At 39.0% G+C, this 19,424-nt stretch overlaps 1 protein-coding gene across 1 annotated transcript; it reads right to left on the reverse strand.

The window, feature by feature from the left end:
• Positions 1-958: 958 nt before the first annotated feature.
• On the reverse strand, positions 959-6,192 carry ankrd34bb (ankyrin repeat domain 34Bb). The gene is made up of 2 exons (XM_061905015.1): positions 5,947-6,192; positions 959-3,143 (listed from the first exon to the last, which is right to left on the reverse strand). The coding sequence occupies exons 1-2, from the start codon at positions 6,138-6,140 to the stop codon at positions 1,847-1,849; spliced, it is 1,491 nt and encodes a 496-aa protein (XP_061760999.1). The 5' UTR covers positions 6,141-6,192; the 3' UTR covers positions 959-1,846.
• Between the last annotated feature and the right edge of the window lie 13,232 nt (positions 6,193-19,424).

Genomic DNA, 19,424 nt, shown 5'->3' on the forward strand with positions numbered 1-19,424 from the left:
GAGAACTTGCACAATCGGTGGCTGACCAAATACTTTTTTGCCCCACTGTATGTCTGCCTTAGGCCAGCTAGAAGAACTCGTGATCTGATTGGCTATCGTAACTGTCAAATTTTTGTTGATTCTGAAGGCCTCGGGCGGATTTGGTACAGCATGGCAACATAAGCTACCTGAATTCTAATTGGATAAAAACTCTATAACGTAAAAAGAACAGCGCTGTGAGGAGCATAATATGACATGAAGAGAATATGAATACTTTTGGATATTTAGGGAGAGTAAATTTTAAAAAAAATTGTATCTTTAATTACGATCAGGCTTTCTGGTTATGTTAGGCCAGCAGAGAAAGCCTTCCTGGCCCTGACGGCACACCACTGCTGGTACGCAGCAAAACTCACGGCAGGAGGAAAGAGCGTCCACATGAATGATTCTAAACAAAAATGGTAGTTCAGACTCAACTTAAATACAATTGATTGCGAACAGAAAGCAGGGGCGTGGATCAGTGCACAGAGAAAGATGTGTGAAGTGGTCCCAAAAAACACCAACACAACAAAAAGTGTCACCAAAACAAGAGCGCAGGACAGGAAACAACACCAAACACAGAAGAACGCCACCAAAACACAACATAAAGGCATGGCCTGGTGTAACCAGAGGTGGCACCGACTTCCTTTTGGCACGCTTTCACGCTCGAAATTGAGAAAAATCTTACCAAATAATGTTTCCCTTGAAACGATCATAACCGCAGTGGTGGCAGTTAATGATGCCACACTTGTGCCGTGTTTTGAACTTGTTCACGGAAAAACAAAACTTAAGCACAGGGTCTTCAGTTTAACTGTGTAAACAAGCTATTCAGACTCCAGGTAGACCCACAAAGCAATGCGTTTCCACATCACACTTTCAAGCCCTATACAGAAAATTTAGATACTTGGGTTTTTTTTTTGGTGGTATCGTACAGATATCGGATCGGAACACCCCTTGTTCTCAGGTTTACTTTAGTTCTATTGGGACCCTCCCTTTTACAAGGAAGAGTCCTCCCAGATGATGTTATTCTGAGGCTTTCTGAACAAAGAGAGGTGACTGTGATTGAAGATTAACAATTTATTTGGCAAAAAGGATTAAATACAAACAGTAACAGGACGGAGCCTTCCATCCATCAATTTTCTACCGCTTGTCCCTTTTTTGGGGTCCCGGGGGGTTCTAAAGCCTGTGTCAGCTGCATTCGGGCGGTAGGTGGGGTACAGCCTGGACAAGTCGCCACCTCATCGCAGGGCCAAAACAGATAGACACCATTCACACACTAGGGACCATTTAGTGTTGCCAATCAACCTATCCCCAGGTGCATGTCTTTGGAGGTGGGAGGAAGATCCCGAGCCCGGGGATTGAACACAGGATATTCATATTGTGAGGCACATGCACTAACCACTGGACCACCGTGTGGCACTACCTTGGCAGAAACCGAAAGCTACCTTGTTCTTGTCCACTCTCACTCCCCGCACCTGGTACTCCTGAAACAACTGGAGGGACAGGTGTGTGTGTTTGTATAGATCACAAACAGGGCGAGATTGTTATCTTTATCTTCTTCGAGCAAAACTAAGCCAAAGCCCGAAACTTCTAAGGCGTTCCATTTTGGAAATGTTCCGCTAACAGTTCTGTAATTTATTGGCAAAATATCAGATCGTGACTTGAAATCAGATCAGATTTGAGGCCAAAAAATAGGTGTCTGGATCGGAAGTTGAACATGTAGATGACATTCCCATGTACGTCCGGTATGTCATCTGACTGAATCCATCTCTCTTTAGAAGCACAAACTGTATTTTCCCGTATGAATGTAAAAAACCAAATGTCAGTGTTCCTACTTTTCTTCAAAGTTGGCCAGCTGCTTAATCTGCTCGCTCTGCATGGAGTGACGCCTCCACAGCATTTTATTGGACTTCAGGTCCCTTGGAAAAACACAGGGCAGAGCGGGCTGCGGATCTTTAAAAGCAACACTAACCGCTTTGCCACTTCCAGCGCTAGGACACAAGGAGCCGCAGCTGACACCGATGTCCGGAATAGGAGCGTAGGGGTTCAGCGGCGGGAGATACCCGGGTCGAGTGGAGGCAATGTGATCCTGAAGAAGTGCCCCGGAGCCTCTCCGTGAAACAGAATAATCCAGAGATTCTCTGGAACCGGAAAGGGTGGAGGACCTGCTGTTGGCCATCTTGGGCCTGGCTGGTCCGGCTCCTTTGGAGCTTCTGTCTTTGCTGTCCAACTGCAGCAACTGAGAGTCGGAACTGTAATGGTCGGCACCGATGTTGCGCCGGAAAATCACATTCTGCAGACTGGAAATGTTGAAGTGTCGAAGGCTGTCGTACGGACGGTCGCTGGCACAGGTGGAAAAGGAAAGATTGTTCTCCTGATGCAAGTTGGGGTGCGAAGAAGAACTATCGTAGGACATCTTTCGAGCGAAGCGCCTTCCAGATCCAGTTTTGTTGTCATCGCCTGACATGTTGTTGAGGAGGCCATCTTTCACGTCCGTACTAATAGGAGGTCGATGGAGGCTCAGATCTTCTTCCACCTGTTCTTCTGTCAGCAAGGAGCTCTGCCTCTTCTGAAGCAACAAGGATGGACCTTTAGACCACTGCTCTGAGTGGAGTCTCTGGAGACCAAGGCGTTTATCCACACATAACGGACTAGGAGGTTTACCAGGAGAACCTGGTTGAAATTCACCCATGGCAACATTTGAGTTCTTTGTACTTTCAGGCTGGGGAGATGCGTTGGCTGAGGACCCCTGCGGAGGAAGCCGGCGTTGAGAAGAGCCAGTCGGAGCAGAGTAGAAACGCTCTTCGGGGTCCGAAGGTGGAGGGACGTTCAAGTACTGTTTTGTGCTCTGATGGCCGGATGCCAGCTTGTCGGTGGCGATGATGATCACCTCCTTGCCCTTTGCTTTGCAGGCGTCCAAGAGGATTTTAACGATGTCCCTGTTGCCTGTATGGATGGCGTAGACCACTGCTGACAAGCCCGTGTTGTCCTGCAGAGTTGGATCGGCGCCGTTGCCCAGCAAAAGGGACAGAGTTTCACTCCCGGCCTGGCAGAGGCACGCGTGCATCAAGGCGGTTTTCCCACTTTTGTCTTGGATGTTTGGGTCCGCGCCATTTTCCAGGAGATACCTGTGGTATTGAGAAAGTAGCCGCTAGTGTTGCGCCATATAGGCGATATACGATGTAAATGGTAGGCGATGGTTGTATAGCGGTATGATAATGCATGTGTATAGCTGTGTTTTTGACAGTGACAAGAGAAATGACTAGGGATGGGTATGCAATGCAAACTGGTAGCATCTCCTTGGCAAATCCATCGAGCTTGTGCATTTTGAAAAGTAGGAATGGGTACCGTTCACATTTGAACTGATAAGTACCTAGGAATAGACACTCAACGACACCAATTTTTGGTACTTTTGTGTGTTTTAATAAATATTCATTGTTTTATTGAATATAATCCAATTTTTATTGCAATATTTAAACATGAGCTGATTAAAAAAACTGCTGTCTATATCTTGTTTTATTACCACAGTTCCAAGTCTCATTTGCAGGTGTGATATTTAGTTGCAATTACAGTTGCAAATCTAAGACATTATATGGCAGTACGGTGCATAGTTTAGTTTTTTGTTGCGCCCTACGGAGCGTTAACATTTTAATAAGTGTACTTATTAGACAACAGCTGTTTGATTCTAACAAGCATCTTAGTTGTAGTTTGTATTCAATTTAACAAATTTGGAGGTGTTGAAATCGCCATGCAAAATTGATAATGGTAATCAGTGGCATGTCAATAGCAAAGCCAATGTAGAGTAGCATCAACCTGGCAAATGTTTGGAAAAGTGAAGCTCTACTTTATTTAGATTGGATCGTTTTTTTTTTCGAGTCAATTACTTTGTTGGCATTGAAAATTGCAACACTACCTAGCGGTAGTTTGACTGAGTCCGCTGTCAGTGCTGCTGGAGTGTCAAAGTGCAACCGAGCATGACACCACGCACAACCCAGGTACCGAAACGTGGCAACGCTGGATTTTACGTGATTCGGGATTCAGTCAGTGCCCAAAAAGTACGGGATTCAGTACCTATCCTCATCCTCAATGTGTTAAAGCGGCTAATGTCCCTCCACAGTGCAGAGCCGCTTCTAAGTCTCCATAGCAACATAAAACATTTCTCACAAGTCGACATATCACTGGAGGAAGAAGTATGGCTACACATCATAGGAGGATACAAAAAGCCATGCTAACCGCTAAGCTAGAGTGCAAACAGAGGTAGGCGGAGAGATACAAATCGGGGCAGTAATAATTGATTGATTGAAACTTTTATTAGTAGATTGCACAGTTCAGTACATATTCCATACAATTGACCACTAAATGATAACACCCAAATAAGTTTTTCAACTTGTTTAATTCGGGGTCCACGTTAATCATCCATACATTTCTACCGTTTATTCCCTCTTTGGGTCGCGGGGGGCGCTGGCGCCTATCTCAGCTAAAATCGGGTGGAAGGCGGCGTACACCCTGGACAAGTCGCCACCTCATCGCAGGGCCAACACAGATAGACAGACAACATTCAGACTCTGTTATGACACGCTCAGTCTGTCCTGCCATCGTCTGCGGGAGCACTCAGCGGCTCCACTCTGAGTGCGTCCACACGCGCCACGTCCAGACACGCGCGCAGCGCGGACCGCTCACACACACAGCTGGAGACGATCATCAATCAAGACACCTGGCAGTGATTACGGACGACAGAATAAAGATCCCCGCCGCTGACGCCTCGTCGTTGGAACGTTGCTGTTGCTTGCAGTAAGCCTCACGTATCTGACTCTCACCAGCGATTTATTCCTGTGCTCGTTTTCCTCCTGCCTTGTTTGTGATCTCCTTCGTCTCTCCTTCCTCCCACAGCCCCTGTCTCAATTCCCTCTGCCATCCTCTCTGGAACCCTGATTGCTCTCCTGGATCCCCGACACATTGCCTGGACTTTGGACGCTCTCTCCTGCCCCACGACCACGCCTGGACACCGGATTGCTTTTGCCTTCTCCCTCTGGTTTTGGACGCCACCATCCAACACGCACGACAACATTCCTTACGGTATTTCCATATATTAATTCCAGCACATAGTTCACACTCAAACACATAGTAGCATACACATCCCACGTAATCATTAATTACTCAATAGATAATTGAGTTGGACTTCCACTGTTGTGCCGTCTCCTTCCACCCGTCTTCACCTTAACACACTCCCATTCACACACTAGGGCCAATTTAGTGTTGCAAATCAACCTTTCCCCAGGTGCATGTCTTTGGAAGTGGGCGGAAGCCGGAGTACCCGGAGGGAACCCACGCATTCACGGGGAGAACATGCAAACTCCACACAGAAAGATCCCGAGCCTGGGATTGAACCCAAGACTGCAGGACCTTTGTATTGTGAGGCAGACGCACAAACCCCTCTCCCACCGTGAAGCCCCCACGTAAATCAATTCATGGTAAAATACCAAGTATAGTATCAGTAGTAGTAACAAAGTATAGTCAATAATGCAGTGATTAGAAAAATATCAATCCAATCACTGTAGTATTGACTATACTTGGTAATGTTATTGTCAATATTTCTATTGATCCGCCCACCTTCGTTTACATTGAAGAGAGCAGTCAGCATGGCCTTTTGTATCCTACTATGGTGTGTGGTGAAGCATGTTTAGCCATTCCTCCACCTCCAATGATAATCATACTTTTAGGATACTTTTTTTTGTCGCCATGCAGGCGAGGATAAGTAAGCCTGGCTTTGCACTGTGGAGGGACGTTAGCCACAAACTCGCTGCATGTACGCATTACGTTGAGGATGCAGCCATGTGTTTGTCACTGTCAAATTTGCTGGAATGTGTCATCAACATACACGAGTGTTCTATCATCAGTCTCATTTATTGTCGTGTGAGCAGTCGTACTTACTGGACCATCTTGTGTTTGGGAACACTCTGTGTGTCTGAGTGGCGTGTCTTGCAAGCCACCATTAGTGGCGTCTCTCCGTGTTCGTTGCTCTCGTTGATGTATGCCCCTCCCTCCAGCAGCAGCCGAGTTAGACGCAGACGACTCAGATAAATGGCCTTCAGCAGAGAATTGCCGTCTGTTCGCACCTCATCCATTATAGCGCTCCTTCAAATCCACACTGCAGGTCTTGGATGAGGGTTCATCTGCACATTGCCTGCAGAAAAAACAACAAGTCGGTTAAAACTTCTCCCTTTTTTTGTTCCAGCTTCCAATTGTCCTTCAGAAAAATTCATTCATTTTTCTTTATTCCTGTCCAAACGTTTTTTTGGGGGGATGTATTACTGGCCTGGTTCTGTTTTCCTTTTTGTACCACTACTTGATTGATAGGTGATATTTGCTTAGTTTTTGTTGGTAATCTCTTAGGTTTTTTTTTTCTCTTCTACTGTTTTATTTTTTATCTTTCTCTTCCTCTAATTATTTTGTTTCCCTTATCATTTTTTGTTTCTCTAATTTATTTTACTTTCTTTAAGCATGTTTGTTTTGCTATTTAAATTAGTAAATGTTGTGGTAAAGGGCAATGGGAGGGGGGAGGTAGAGGGATTGACAAGAAAAAAATATCCCAGTTGAAATATGCATTGAAAGAACACATTTACTAAATGTTATGTTTGATATTTTTTGTCACATAAGGAAGAAAACCAGTTAACACAAACATAAGATATTGCAATGACTAGAAAATGCCCATCCATCCATTTTTTTACCGCTTATTCCCTTTTGGGGTCGCTGGGGGCGCTGGTGCCTGACTAGAAAATGTTTGACAATTATATCCATCCATTTTCTACCGCTTATTCCCTTTTGGGGTCGCGGGGGGCGCTGGTGCCTGACTAGAAAATGTTTGACATTTATATCTTGGAATGTAAAAGGTGCAAATGAACAGGTGAAACAAAGAACAATTCTGAAGCATCTAAACAATCTTTCTACTGATATTGCTTTTCTACACGAAACCCATTTGAAAACTGAACATATAAAATATTCAAAAAAAGGATGGGTTAGTGAGATAGTTGGTGTTGGACTGTCCTTCAAAAGATCTGGTGTTGCTATAATGTTTAACAAAAAGATTAACTATATCATAAATAGTATATTTTTAGATCCAGAAGGTAGATATATGATTATTAATTACCATATAGATAATAACAATATCACACTGGTAAACTTGTATGCACCCAATTATGATAAACCTTCTTTCTCGGTGACATGGAGCTCAAATTGGCAGATTATGTTGATTCTGAAATTATTATGGGTGGAGATCTAAATTTAACTATAAATCCAAATATTGATAAAACTGGTAAGATTGTTAAACCCAAGAAATAATTTTTTTCTCTTCTGAAATTAATGCAAACTCTTAACCTAATAGATATTTGGAGAACCTTAAATCCATATGAGAAGGATTTCACTTTTCATTCAAACAGACATCTGTTATTTTCAAGAATTGATATGTTCTTTGTTCCTAAGGCAATTGTAGAAAACGTGCAGACTAAAATTCACCCAATAATTATTTCTGATCATACCGGTAGTCCAATTCAAATCGGCGTAAGCTTTCCTCCAGTCGCTTTACAATTCAAACAATGGAAAATTTATATTTTTTTATTTGAAAGTGAGGAAAATAAATTACAGATTAAAGAATTTATTTCAGATTTTATTAAAAATAACCAGGATTCTGTTTCTGACATCTCCACAATATGGGAAGCACTTAAGTGTTGTGTAAGAGGAGAACTTATTAGGATTGCAAGCTTTAAGAATAAAAAACAACGTGCTGAAGAAAATGAATTATTGAATGGAATCAAACAATTCAAGTCAAGTCAGCTTTATTTGTCAATTCCGTTACATGTAAAGACATACAAACGAATCGAAATTTTGTTTCGCGCTTTCCCATGCGTAGACAAAAAGAAAAGAAAACACAACAGTAAAGCAGCTCTGTGGCACGGGCTTGTAGTCCGTGATGGCCTGAATGCCCTGCCATAGGCTCCGTGCATCTCTGCTGTCCTTGAAGTGGGAGGTTATCTTCTTTGTGTGGTCCTGTTTTGCTTTTCTGATGCCTCAGGACAGGTTGGGTCGCGCTGTTCTCAAGCCAGATCCATCTCCAGCTCTGAAGGGCTTGTCTCTGGCTCTCAGCAGCCTGTGGACCTCCCCTGTCAACCATGGCTTCTGGTTGGCCCGAATGATAATGTTTTTTGTGTGGATCACATCATCCATGCACTTGGTGATGTAGGAGGTCACAGTGTCTGCATACTCCTGAATGTCTGTGTTGTTATTGTGGGTGGCTGCTTGTTTAAACATTTCCCAGTCTTTTGTGTCGACGCAATCTTGAAGAGCAGAGGAGGCCCCCTCTGGCCACACTCTTATCTGCTCCAGAACAGGTTTGGTGGCTTTCACACTTTGTCTGTATGCTGGCGTTAGCATAATTGTGATGTGGTCAGAGAGGCCGATGTGGGGGAGTGGAGTGGCTTTGTAAACTCCTTTGTGTGAAGTGTAAACCATGTCCAAGGTGTTATCCCCCCTGGTTGGGAAGTGAACATGCTGATGAAATTTAGGCAAAACAGTCTTGAGATTAACATTATTAAAATCTCCGGCAAGAATGGTGAAACCATCTGGATGTGCCGTTTGTTGTTCACTGATGGCTTGGTACAGTTCATGAAGCGCAGCGTTTCTATCACTGTTGTTGCTAGTGGGAGGGGTGTAAACAGCAACTAGTAGGATTGCTGTCATCTCCCTGGGCAGATAGAAAGGACGGCACTTCACGATTATAAACTTATATTAATTAATTATCGTCTTTTATTCCTTGCCAATATGAACTATAAAATCTTGGCAAAAATCTTAGCCACACGATTATCAAATGTAATAGGAAAATTAATTCATACTGACCAAACTGGCTTCATGGAAGGTCGACAATCTTCAGACAGTACAAGGAAATTGTTTAATGTTATTCACTATGCTAGAAGTCTCCCTTATCCTACAGCAGTATGTACTGTTGATGCGGAGAAGCCATTCCACCGCATAAACTGGTCATTTATGTTTTGCACATTACGTAAATTTGGATTTGGAGATAATTTTATACAATGGATCAAGATGCTTTATACAAGGCCCATGGCATCAGTCAAAACAAATAATCATATTTCAGAACCTTTTTTGTTAAAAAGAGGAGTAAAACAGGGATGTCCTGCACCTGGATTATTATTTAATTTGGTTATTGAACCCTTAGCTGCAAAAATAAGAAGTGAAAATAATATTTATGGTATAAAAATTGGCTCTCAGTGTAATAAGCTATCAATGTATTGTGACGACATAATTCTCTACCTGTCCTCTCTTCACTATATCAATAATGTCATCACTGAATATAGCTGTTTATCAGGGTCTTAAGTAAATTGGGACAAATGTGAAATCCATCCATCCATTTACTGCCGCTTATTCCCTTTGGGGTAGCGGGGGGCGCTGGTGCCTATTTTAGCTACAATCAGGCGGAAGGCGGGGTACACCCTAGACAAGTCGCCACCTCATCACAGGGCCAACACAGATAGACAACATTCACTCTCACATTCACACACTAGGGCCAATTTAGTGTTGCCAATCAACCTACAAATGTGAAATATTACCACTTAATAAACACTGCAAGAAATCACAAGTTCAGAACCCCAAAATTAAATGGAAAGAGGCAGAAATCATATGTCTAGGACAGGGGTCGGCAACCTAAAATGTTGAAAGAGCCATATTGGACCAAAAATACAAAAACAAATATGTCTGGAGCCGCAAAAAAATAAAAGTCATATACATACAGTTAGTGTCATGAGATATAAATTGAATTAAGAGGACTTAAAGGAAACCAAATGAGCTCAAATATACCTACAAATGAGGCATAATGATGCAATATGTACATATAGCTAGCCTAAATAGCATATTAGCATCGATTAGCTTGCAGTTACCAAATATGTCTGATTAGCACTACACACAAGTCAAGAATGTCAACAAAACTCACCTTTGTGCATTCATGCACAAAGTTAAAAGTTTGGTAAACAAAATGAGACGGAAAAAGAAGTGGCATAAAACACGTCTAAGAAAGTCGGATAAAGTTATACATGTTAACAAACTATGTTGAATTCAAGGACCGCCAAAATTAGTAGGACAAAAGCGCGCTCGCCAAATACTCGAATCAGTGAAGCGTGTTTAATACAAACAGTGTGCTTTATAACAATTAGGGAGGTTTGTTTCATGTTTGTCCTCCTACAGAAATTGTATTAAAACAAAAAAATATATATTTTATATTCTTTCCCTCTCTTTTTCCATTTTTCATACATTTTTGAAAAAGCTCCAGGAAGCCACTAGGGCGGCGCTAAATAGCTGCATGCGGCTCTGTAGCCGCAGGTTGCCGACCCCCGATCTAGGACTACATATTACACCAAACTTACAATACAAGCAGAGATCTAAATCTTAAACATTTTAAAAAATAAGCTAGAAACCAAAATGGAACGCTGGTCACGTCTTCAAATATAACTTTGGGGTCGGGTGAACTTAGTAAAAATGAGTGTACTGCCAGCCAGCAGTTAATTATATACTGAAAATGATGCCTGTCGTGATTAATAAAAGTTGGTTTATGAAAATATATACAATGATATCACATTTTATATGGTGTGGAAAGAAGGCCAGATGTTCATACTTAAGGTTGTCTTGTACACAAGATAAAGGAGGACTACAATTACCAAACTTCTTACATTATTATATCTCCTTCGGTTGTGAACAAGCAAGCCAATTGTTTCATTCTTCTGCAGATAAGGACTGGATCAATATAGAAAAACATATGTTAATGAATTTGGACATTGACGTGGGGAGTTTATATTATATTAAAAAAACACCTAATGAATTGAGGCAGAGCCCAATATAAGCCACCTTTAACATTTTAAACTGTGTCAGAAAATACTAGGAATCACCCCAATTATTTCTGTAAATCAACCGCTTTGGTACAATCCTAATATAATTAATACAATGTAGTTAAATGGACAACATGGAAAGACCTGATCATATTATTAATAAAAACTCTTTTAAACCGTTCAATGCTTTAATTGATCAATATAATGTACGCAGAAATATTGTTTTTTATTTTATCTCTTTAAAACACGCTGTAAATAAATGCATATCCTCTGAAAATATGTCTTTAAATAGTCATGAACTGGAAGATGCACTTTTTAATCAAGATACATTTAAGAAATTAATTAAATTATTTTATGGAATAATAAATGAACACCACACTAGAAATGCAAATGATGCATGTGTTCGGAAATGGATGATCGACTTAAACATTTTAGATGAAAGAGACATATCATGGAATGATATTTGGAAAAATGCCAAAAAGCCCTTTAGAAACATTAAAAATAAGCTGACTCAATTTAAGATATTGAATAGATTGTATTTGACATCTTTTCAGCTGTTTAAAATTGGTGTAGTAAATAGCAAGTTATGTACGAAGTGTCGGGCAGCTGAGGGAACTCCTGTTCATTTATTGTGGGAATGTCAGAGAATAAAAGAGTTATGGTTGAAAACAACAAAAGAAGCAATCACATTCCTTAATATAAACATTCCAATAACATTACAAACGTGTATTCTTGGAGATCTCCATCAATTTAGTAACATGTTATCAAAGAGTAAAAATGCATTTCTTTCAAAATGCATAACAAAAAGGGTAATATTAAAAAAATGGATAGATGTTGATAGTCCAACACATTCTTACTGGTACACACAAGCTATGGAGATTATATCAGTAGAAAAAAACTGCATTTAGTATAGATAATAATGAGTCATATATTGGAATATTGGATCCATTATTTAAATTTGTTTTAACTATTAAGTGAACCAAAAAATATGACTTATTCTATCTTTGTGGACAATATTGGATAAAGTGTTTTGTCAAGTTTAAGCCACGGTGACACTATTGTTCATGTTTAATGTTTTTGTTAATGTCTGAGAATGATAATGTAAATGAGGGATTTTTAATCACTGCTATGTTGATATTTTAACTAATATTGCTACTGTTGTTTGTTTAACTACTTTTAGATTGTTCTGTGTCATGTTTGTGTCCTCTAAATTGCTCTGTCTATTGCTTTTCTGAATATTGCTGGGTCGGGTTTGGTTTTGGAATTGGATTGCGATATTATGGTATTGTTGTGTATCGTTTTGTTGGATTGATTAATAAATTCTTGAAAAAAAAAATGTCATGGTTGAAAGTCATTCTTTGGAACATTGTAAGACAATCATCTTGTCTTACAAAATGTGTTTTTTTGCAATTTTTTAGGCCGGTGGAAAAAGATCAAATCAGCGGTGTTTATTTTCTCTTTAATTTTTTGGCATATTTTTATTTATTTTCTAGATTTTAAATATTTTATTGCTGTTAATTATTATTTTACAGTTTATGTAACTGTATAATTACACAGCACTTTATTTTTCATCAAAATATGTAAAAGTCCTGCCAGATGTGCCCATTCATCCATTACTGACAATATGCTCATGAACATTAAGCTACAAGTAATCAGTTTATAATAGCACTAGTATGTTTTTTTAATGTTGTCAATTCAACCAAGAGAAAACGTTGATTAAGGGTTAGTGCCCAAACATTTTCCACTGAGGCCAAAAGACTGACAAATCAAAGAATGTGTGGCCATTTTGGTAGTTTTCCACCTTCAATAGAACAGTAAAATACATACTTTTTTTTTTCAAAAAAACTAAAAATGCATCTCAGTTGAAATTGCCGAAGAACCAAAGCCAAACTGGAAACTATATTGAAACTAATCATCTCTTAAAAGGTCAAATCACTACAAAAATGATAAAAGCAAAAAAGCCCTCCCCCATGTTCAATGTATGCTTTGGTTATTCATATTTTAGTCCCACGAATGGAAATAGAAAAATAAATACAATTTATTTTAAAATATCAAAAGCTGCATTGAAAAACAAACAATTCTTCTTTGTTCATGTCGAAAACAATTTCAAAATATTAATGTAATATACAATACTAATGATGTATTGAAATAAAAGTGTAACATTATGGTTGACAGCACGGTGAAACAGAGGTTAGTGCATGTGCCTCACAATACGACTACGAGTAGTCATGAGTTCAATCTCAGGATCTTTCTGTGTGGAGTTTGCATGTTCTCCCCGTGACTGCGGCTTCCTCCCACTTCCAAATACATGCACCTGGGGTTAGGTTGATTGGGAACACTAAAAATTGGCCCTAGTGTGTGAATGTGGTCTGTCCATCTTGTTGGCCTTGTGATAAGGTGGCGACTTGTCCAGGGTGTTCCCCGCCTTCCGCCCAAATGCAGCTGAGATAGGCTCCAGGACCCCCCGCGACCCCAAAAAGGGACAAGCGGTAGAAAATGGATGGATGGAATTGGAATTGTTATACATAGAAAATGTGATTTTTGGGGGGGAATGTGATAATATGCATTATTTTGGTAGGACATCCACTAAAGGGACAAATTGGTAGAAAAATGGATGGATGGATAGATGGATAAAGATATCCCCATTTACTATAGAAGATGTCAAATTTGGCATATTAATGAAAGCTAGCAACCTACAAATAATTAATAATATTATTATGTCGTATGCTAACTTTTTCATATATAAACGTTGATTCTATAAAGTGAAACCGATGGATTATTGATTTAAATCATAAATACAATTTTGGAAATTGGTAAAAGAAAAGATCAGCCCTTAAATTATTGTGTAAGTTTTTCAATCTATTTGTATTGTCCCCTACTTTTACTTTCTTGAACATTTTTTGTTTTTCTAAGGATGTTGATTGAACAACCTGAGGGCTATTGGAAAATACTGAAATGTATTGAAAGAACCTTAGATTGTACGTTGCAAATATATACTGTTTGGGAGTTTAATTGTTCAATTAAAAAATATATTTATATGGCAACTTCCGGTTCCGGTGTTGATTATTACAAAACCTCTGTTTTGGTCCCTTTTTTTCCAATTGTATTATTTTTCTGCATTTAACACAAAATACAAATTGAAACATACCAATTTTTTGTTTGTGTGTTTGTTTTGTTTTAAAATCCCATTTATGAAAGGAAACTCCAGAACATTAGATTCCACCTGCCCCCGCTTCCGGTACCCGCTCTCTTTGATTGATTTAAACTTTTATTATTAGATTGCACAGTACAGTACATATTCCGTACTGTACTGAATTTGTACTGTACTTCCTGTTCCCAATTAGCCTGCACACCTGTGGGATGTTCCAAATAAGTGTTTGATGAGCATTCCTCTACTTTATCAGAATTTATTGCCACCTTTCCCAACTTCTTTGTCACATGTTGCTGGCATCAAATTCTAAAGTTAATGATTATTTGCAAAAAAAAAAAAAATGTTTATCAGTTTGAACATCAAATATGTTCTGTTTGTAGCATATTCAACTGAATATGGGTTGAAAATGATTTGCAAATCATTGTATTCCGTTTATATTTACATCTAACACAATTTCCCAACTCATATGGAAACGGGGTTTGTAGGTTCACCTTGGAAAAAATGCTCATATAAATATATCTCAATATGGCCCCCACGTTCTTTGATTTTTTTAGTTTGCGGCCCGAAGTGGAATAAGTTTGGACACCTCTGGTACAAGGTACATTATACATTAAACTTAGGATTTGACGTGTATTTATTAGGGTTTTCATTGATACATTTCATTCATTTTTTTCATCAACCTTACATAATAGGTGCAGTAACATTCCTCCTTTCTCATTAGATGCACTTTATCTGCAAATGTTGACCATCAACAAATCTCACCCCAGCAGCCTCAAGCCATTCTTCTGCCTCCTCCACCTTAAAGGACCCCAGTAAAAAAAATTCTACTTTCTTGCAATATTGCTGCTGTTTCTCAAGATTGCATTATTTAAATTTACAAATGAATGACAATTGTAAAAACAATGCGATTTGATTCATTTAGTAATCAAACTGTAAGTCGCAGATATCAACTTTTGCCTTGGGGGCCAGATAGGGTAATGCTTACAAAATGCCACACTGGGCCCACATGTTGTATTGCAGCCGTTTTTTGACTTTGTGAGATGTGTTCAGGTTCACTTTGGAAAAAACATTCATCATAAAAAACCCAAAGATCCACTGGTCAAAGGTCATCGACAAGTTAGGCACACCTAAGCTCCTTCCCTCCAAAAGCTGCCGCACTTTCGCCATCTGATTTTACGTGTCATCCTCACATGAGTCTACTTTGGGTGTTTGAAAAAAAAAAAAAAATCTATTCCAGAATTTGAGGAATACATTTTGTAAAGGACGATTTTTTTAGGCCTTCTCCGCGCTTGCTTGCAGGTGTATTTGTAGTGGGCTGACTCTGTTGTATGTTGTAATGCTCATGGCAACAAAGCAAGCATGCCTAACAGAAACCGCTCAAATGTAAGGCACCACTTTTTTTTAATGCGCAAGCTTGTGAGGCATTGGATATGCCAAAGACATGCTACTGATTAGCATTAGCCATTTACATGGCAATTTAAACACCTCCAAATTTGTTAATGAAAACTATAACTAAGATGCACGCTATAATCAAACAGCTAGTGTGTAATAAGTATAATACTTACAGTATTAACACTTTGTAGGGCTTCACAAAAGACATGACCTACACATTTAACTTAATGGCAGAGCACATTTTCTTTTGTTGTTTTACTACTTCACATTCAAGCTATCTTAGCGGCTAGCATGACTTCTTTGTTACTCTTGCTGTGTTTTGCTCCGTGTGTGTCCGCGCTAGGTCCACATTTTAGGGCCACCTGCATTACTTTATTTAACATACCTAAATAATCATTATTCAGGCGTTTGTTCATAAATTCCAAATTGTCCACAACTGACTCGCGATGCATCTAAGGATCGACCATTTCAACAAAAGAAAACACCGTCACATTCAGCTTTATGGCAAAGACTTCTTCCTGACTATGACAACACTACTGCCATCTAACGATTTGGAATTGCAACTGCATTCAAAGTACTTCAGTACAGTATATAATACTTGTAAATGAGACTCAGAAGTGTCAGAAAACAAGATATAACAACTGTTATGCTCAGTGTTAAATGTTAAATAACAATATTTTCTTATTAAACCTTCATTAACGGATGAACTAGGACTGAGTGATATGGTCAAACTGTCTAACAATTTAAGTGTTTTATTATTAGTTCTTATTGATAATTATTAACATGTTTATGACGTATCAAATATGTCAACACAAATATGAAAAACACACAAAAAATCAGTGTAAACAAAATTCTAAAATCACATTGAACGCCTAACAATAACCTCTTAAAAGGAAGGTGCACAAATAAAGAATATGTAAGAAATGTTTAATAAAGTGTAACAAAATAATGTGTTTGAAAATCTAAACATAGAGAAACCTGAGAAGAACTCTTTTCTGCAGGTTTAGTGCCAGGAAGTTACAGCGGTGCTCTACCGGGCGAGCAGGATTAGGTGGTGTGGTATTACTCTTGTTGGTGGGGACGAGCGCCTTGCATCATTTACAGACCACATTGGTCTGACTAAGATCTTTTTGAAAAAATCCCAAAAACTGCCATAGGTGACTTTGCCTGTTTTATCCACAATTTCTTCATTTTTACTTTCTCTCCTCACTCCATGCAAAGAATCAACCGTGAGACAACAAGATGGCTCAACCAAACTTGATAGTTGATACTGTTACCTGATTGGCTGTTAGCGTGTCACTCCCACTGATCAGTGATCACTTCCTGCGTTACCAGAGAGCGAGTGTCTTTGTTCATACAACAAACCTTGCTTTGCAACTTCAGTTTCTTCCGACAAAAAGAAAATAAAATGATCAAATCTTTCATTGAATGCATTTTTAATTTATATTTATTTTGTGTCTATCGTAATATATCTAAATGTGAATATTGTTTTATCGCCCAGCCCTGAGATTAAACACATATGAAAGTACTGAAAAACAGTACCGTGCCGCTTCCTAGGTAAAAGAAATTCCATTAAAAAAAACTTGTAACGCTAACAAATAAAAAGCTTGCTTCATATCGTAGCTATTTTTCTCTTCAAAGCCTTTTACCACTGCTGAATAATCATGTGGAAGGACAGAGGGAGTTTTTAACCTGTGTTGACATTCAGACCCCACACGTGTCTCTTTGAAGTGCCTCCACCACACAGAATAGTTCATGCAGTGAAATGTCATCATCACCCTCCATTTGTCTCATCTTCTTTGCAACCTCCAAAGCACCAAGCAACTTCTTTTTTGTCGGCCTTGATAGCTGAAGGATCATAATCAGAGGAAGGTTATGTTTGAATTAAAAATGTTTACCATTATTATATTTTTCTCCTAGCCCTTATTTTCCATAGGTCATAAAAAAATATCAGTAATTATCGATACGGACCGATATAGATCACTTCTATCGTGATAGTCTTCAGCCATAATCCAAATATGTTACAACAGATTAAAATCAGATATTAACAGTAAAATAGCAAGTGGATAAAGATAGTTTGGACAAAATGATACAACTGGAAATGATGTTACTGCATACGCCAGCTGCCAAACTGGGGAGAAATGTTTTTATATAGCAAATAATACATCAATAGCTCAAAAGGCTGCAATATATACAGTATTCGAGGCCGTAATGCCCATCCCTAACCGGCGCATGTCTCTGCATGGAAGGACGAGAAGGACAAATTTCAATTTAGTCAAGTTTGCACTGCGTCCTTCAGTCTGTAGAGGTGAAGACTTTTATGTAACCAGCAGTATCTTTCACATGGAGAGAAAACATGTCCAAATAAAGAGAAATACTGTTAAAATGAGGTGATGATGATGCAAATGATGGCGATGCTTACCATGAGGGGGCTGGTCCTTGAATGTGCTAACGACACCTTCCCAGGTACTTTTCACAGTGCAGAGCCACAGCAGAGAAATGAGTGCGGGGAATAAGACTAATATATGTGACATGTGACTTGCAGCAGCCAATGACAGCACAGCGCCACTGGACGCAGACGCAGTATTGACGTTGAGCATTTGCGCAGATATGACTAATTTCTCTCCACGTTGGAGATTGTCAGGCCCAACAAAAGGTGCCTCAACTTCAAGGCTGCGTGGACGCGTCATCTGCCGCGCGTTATTAGTGACAAAACCTTTAAAGGAGTGAGGAGTTTTATCCTTTCACAGGTATCCATCTTGAAATGAAAACATCTCTTTCTACTGTCGTGTTATCTGCTTTAAAAACACTTTTTGTTACAGAGAACACGCTAACATTATAATAGCATCATAGTTGAAATAGTATCAACATGAAGAAAAAGATATACAAACAATAAAAATAAACAAATAAACAAAAGAAAATAAGATTGTAAAAACATACCTTTTGAATTATTTCTTAAATTTTAGTTTAATTTGAAATGTTACAAGGAACAAATATACATACACTTGAAAATAATATCTTGTTTGAAATAGTATAAAAGTGAAGAAAAAGATATACATTGGTATTTTGTAAAAAAAAAATAGTAATAATAATAATAACAAAACCAAAGAAAAAAGGGTTGTAAAAATGTAACTTTTTCATAATTGTTTTTAATTTTAGTTTTATTTGCAATTTTACAAGGAAAAACATACAAACACTAGATATGAATATCTTGGTTGAAATACAAACCCTGTTACCATATGAGTTGGGAAATTGTGTAAGATGTAAATATAAACGGAATACAATGATTTGCAAATCCTTTTCAACCCATATTCAGTTGCATATGCTACAAAGACAACATATTTGATGTTCAAACTGATTTCAAACATTAACTTTAGAATTTGATGCCAGCAACACGTGACAAAGAAGTTGGGAAAGGTGTCAATAAATACTGATAAAGTTGAGGAATGCTCATCAAACACCTGTTTGGAACATCCCACAGGTGTGCAGGCTAACTGGAAACAGGTGGGTGCCATGATTGGGTATAGAAGCAGCTTCCATGAAATGCTAAGTAATTCACAAACAAGGATGTGGCGAGGGTCACCAATTTGTAAGCAAATTCTCGAAAAGTTTTAGAACAACATTTCTCAACGAGCTATTGCAAGGAATTGAGGGATTTTACCATCTACGGTCCGTAAAATTATCAAAAGGTTCAGAGAATCTGGAAAAATCGCTGCACATAAGCGATGATATTACAGACCTTTGATCCCTCAGGCGGTACTGCATCAAAAACCGACATCAGTGTGTAAAGGACATCACCACATGGGCTCAGGAACACTTCAGAAAACCACTATCAGTAACTTCAGTTGGTCGCTATATCTGTAAATGCAAGTTCAAACTCTACTATGCAAAGCGAATGCCATTTATCAACAACACCGAGGAACGCCCCCGGCTTCACTGGGCCCGAGCTCATCTAAGATGGACTGATGCAAAGTGGAAAA

Source organism: Nerophis ophidion, linkage group LG07, assembly GCF_033978795.1.
Source record: "Nerophis ophidion isolate RoL-2023_Sa linkage group LG07, RoL_Noph_v1.0, whole genome shotgun sequence".
In the NCBI taxonomy this organism is placed as follows: Eukaryota; Metazoa; Chordata; class Actinopteri; order Syngnathiformes; family Syngnathidae; genus Nerophis; species Nerophis ophidion.

Excerpts from the sequence above, each read along its gene's own strand:
- ankrd34bb (XM_061905015.1), bottom strand. The coding sequence starts at position 6,140 with ATGGATGAGGTGCGAACAGACGGCAATTCTCTGCTGAAGGCCATTTAT. Across the intron at positions 3,144-5,946 it reads CCCAAACACAAGATGGTCCA|GTATCTCCTGGAAAATGGCG; the intron begins GTAAGTACGACT and ends TCAATACCACAG.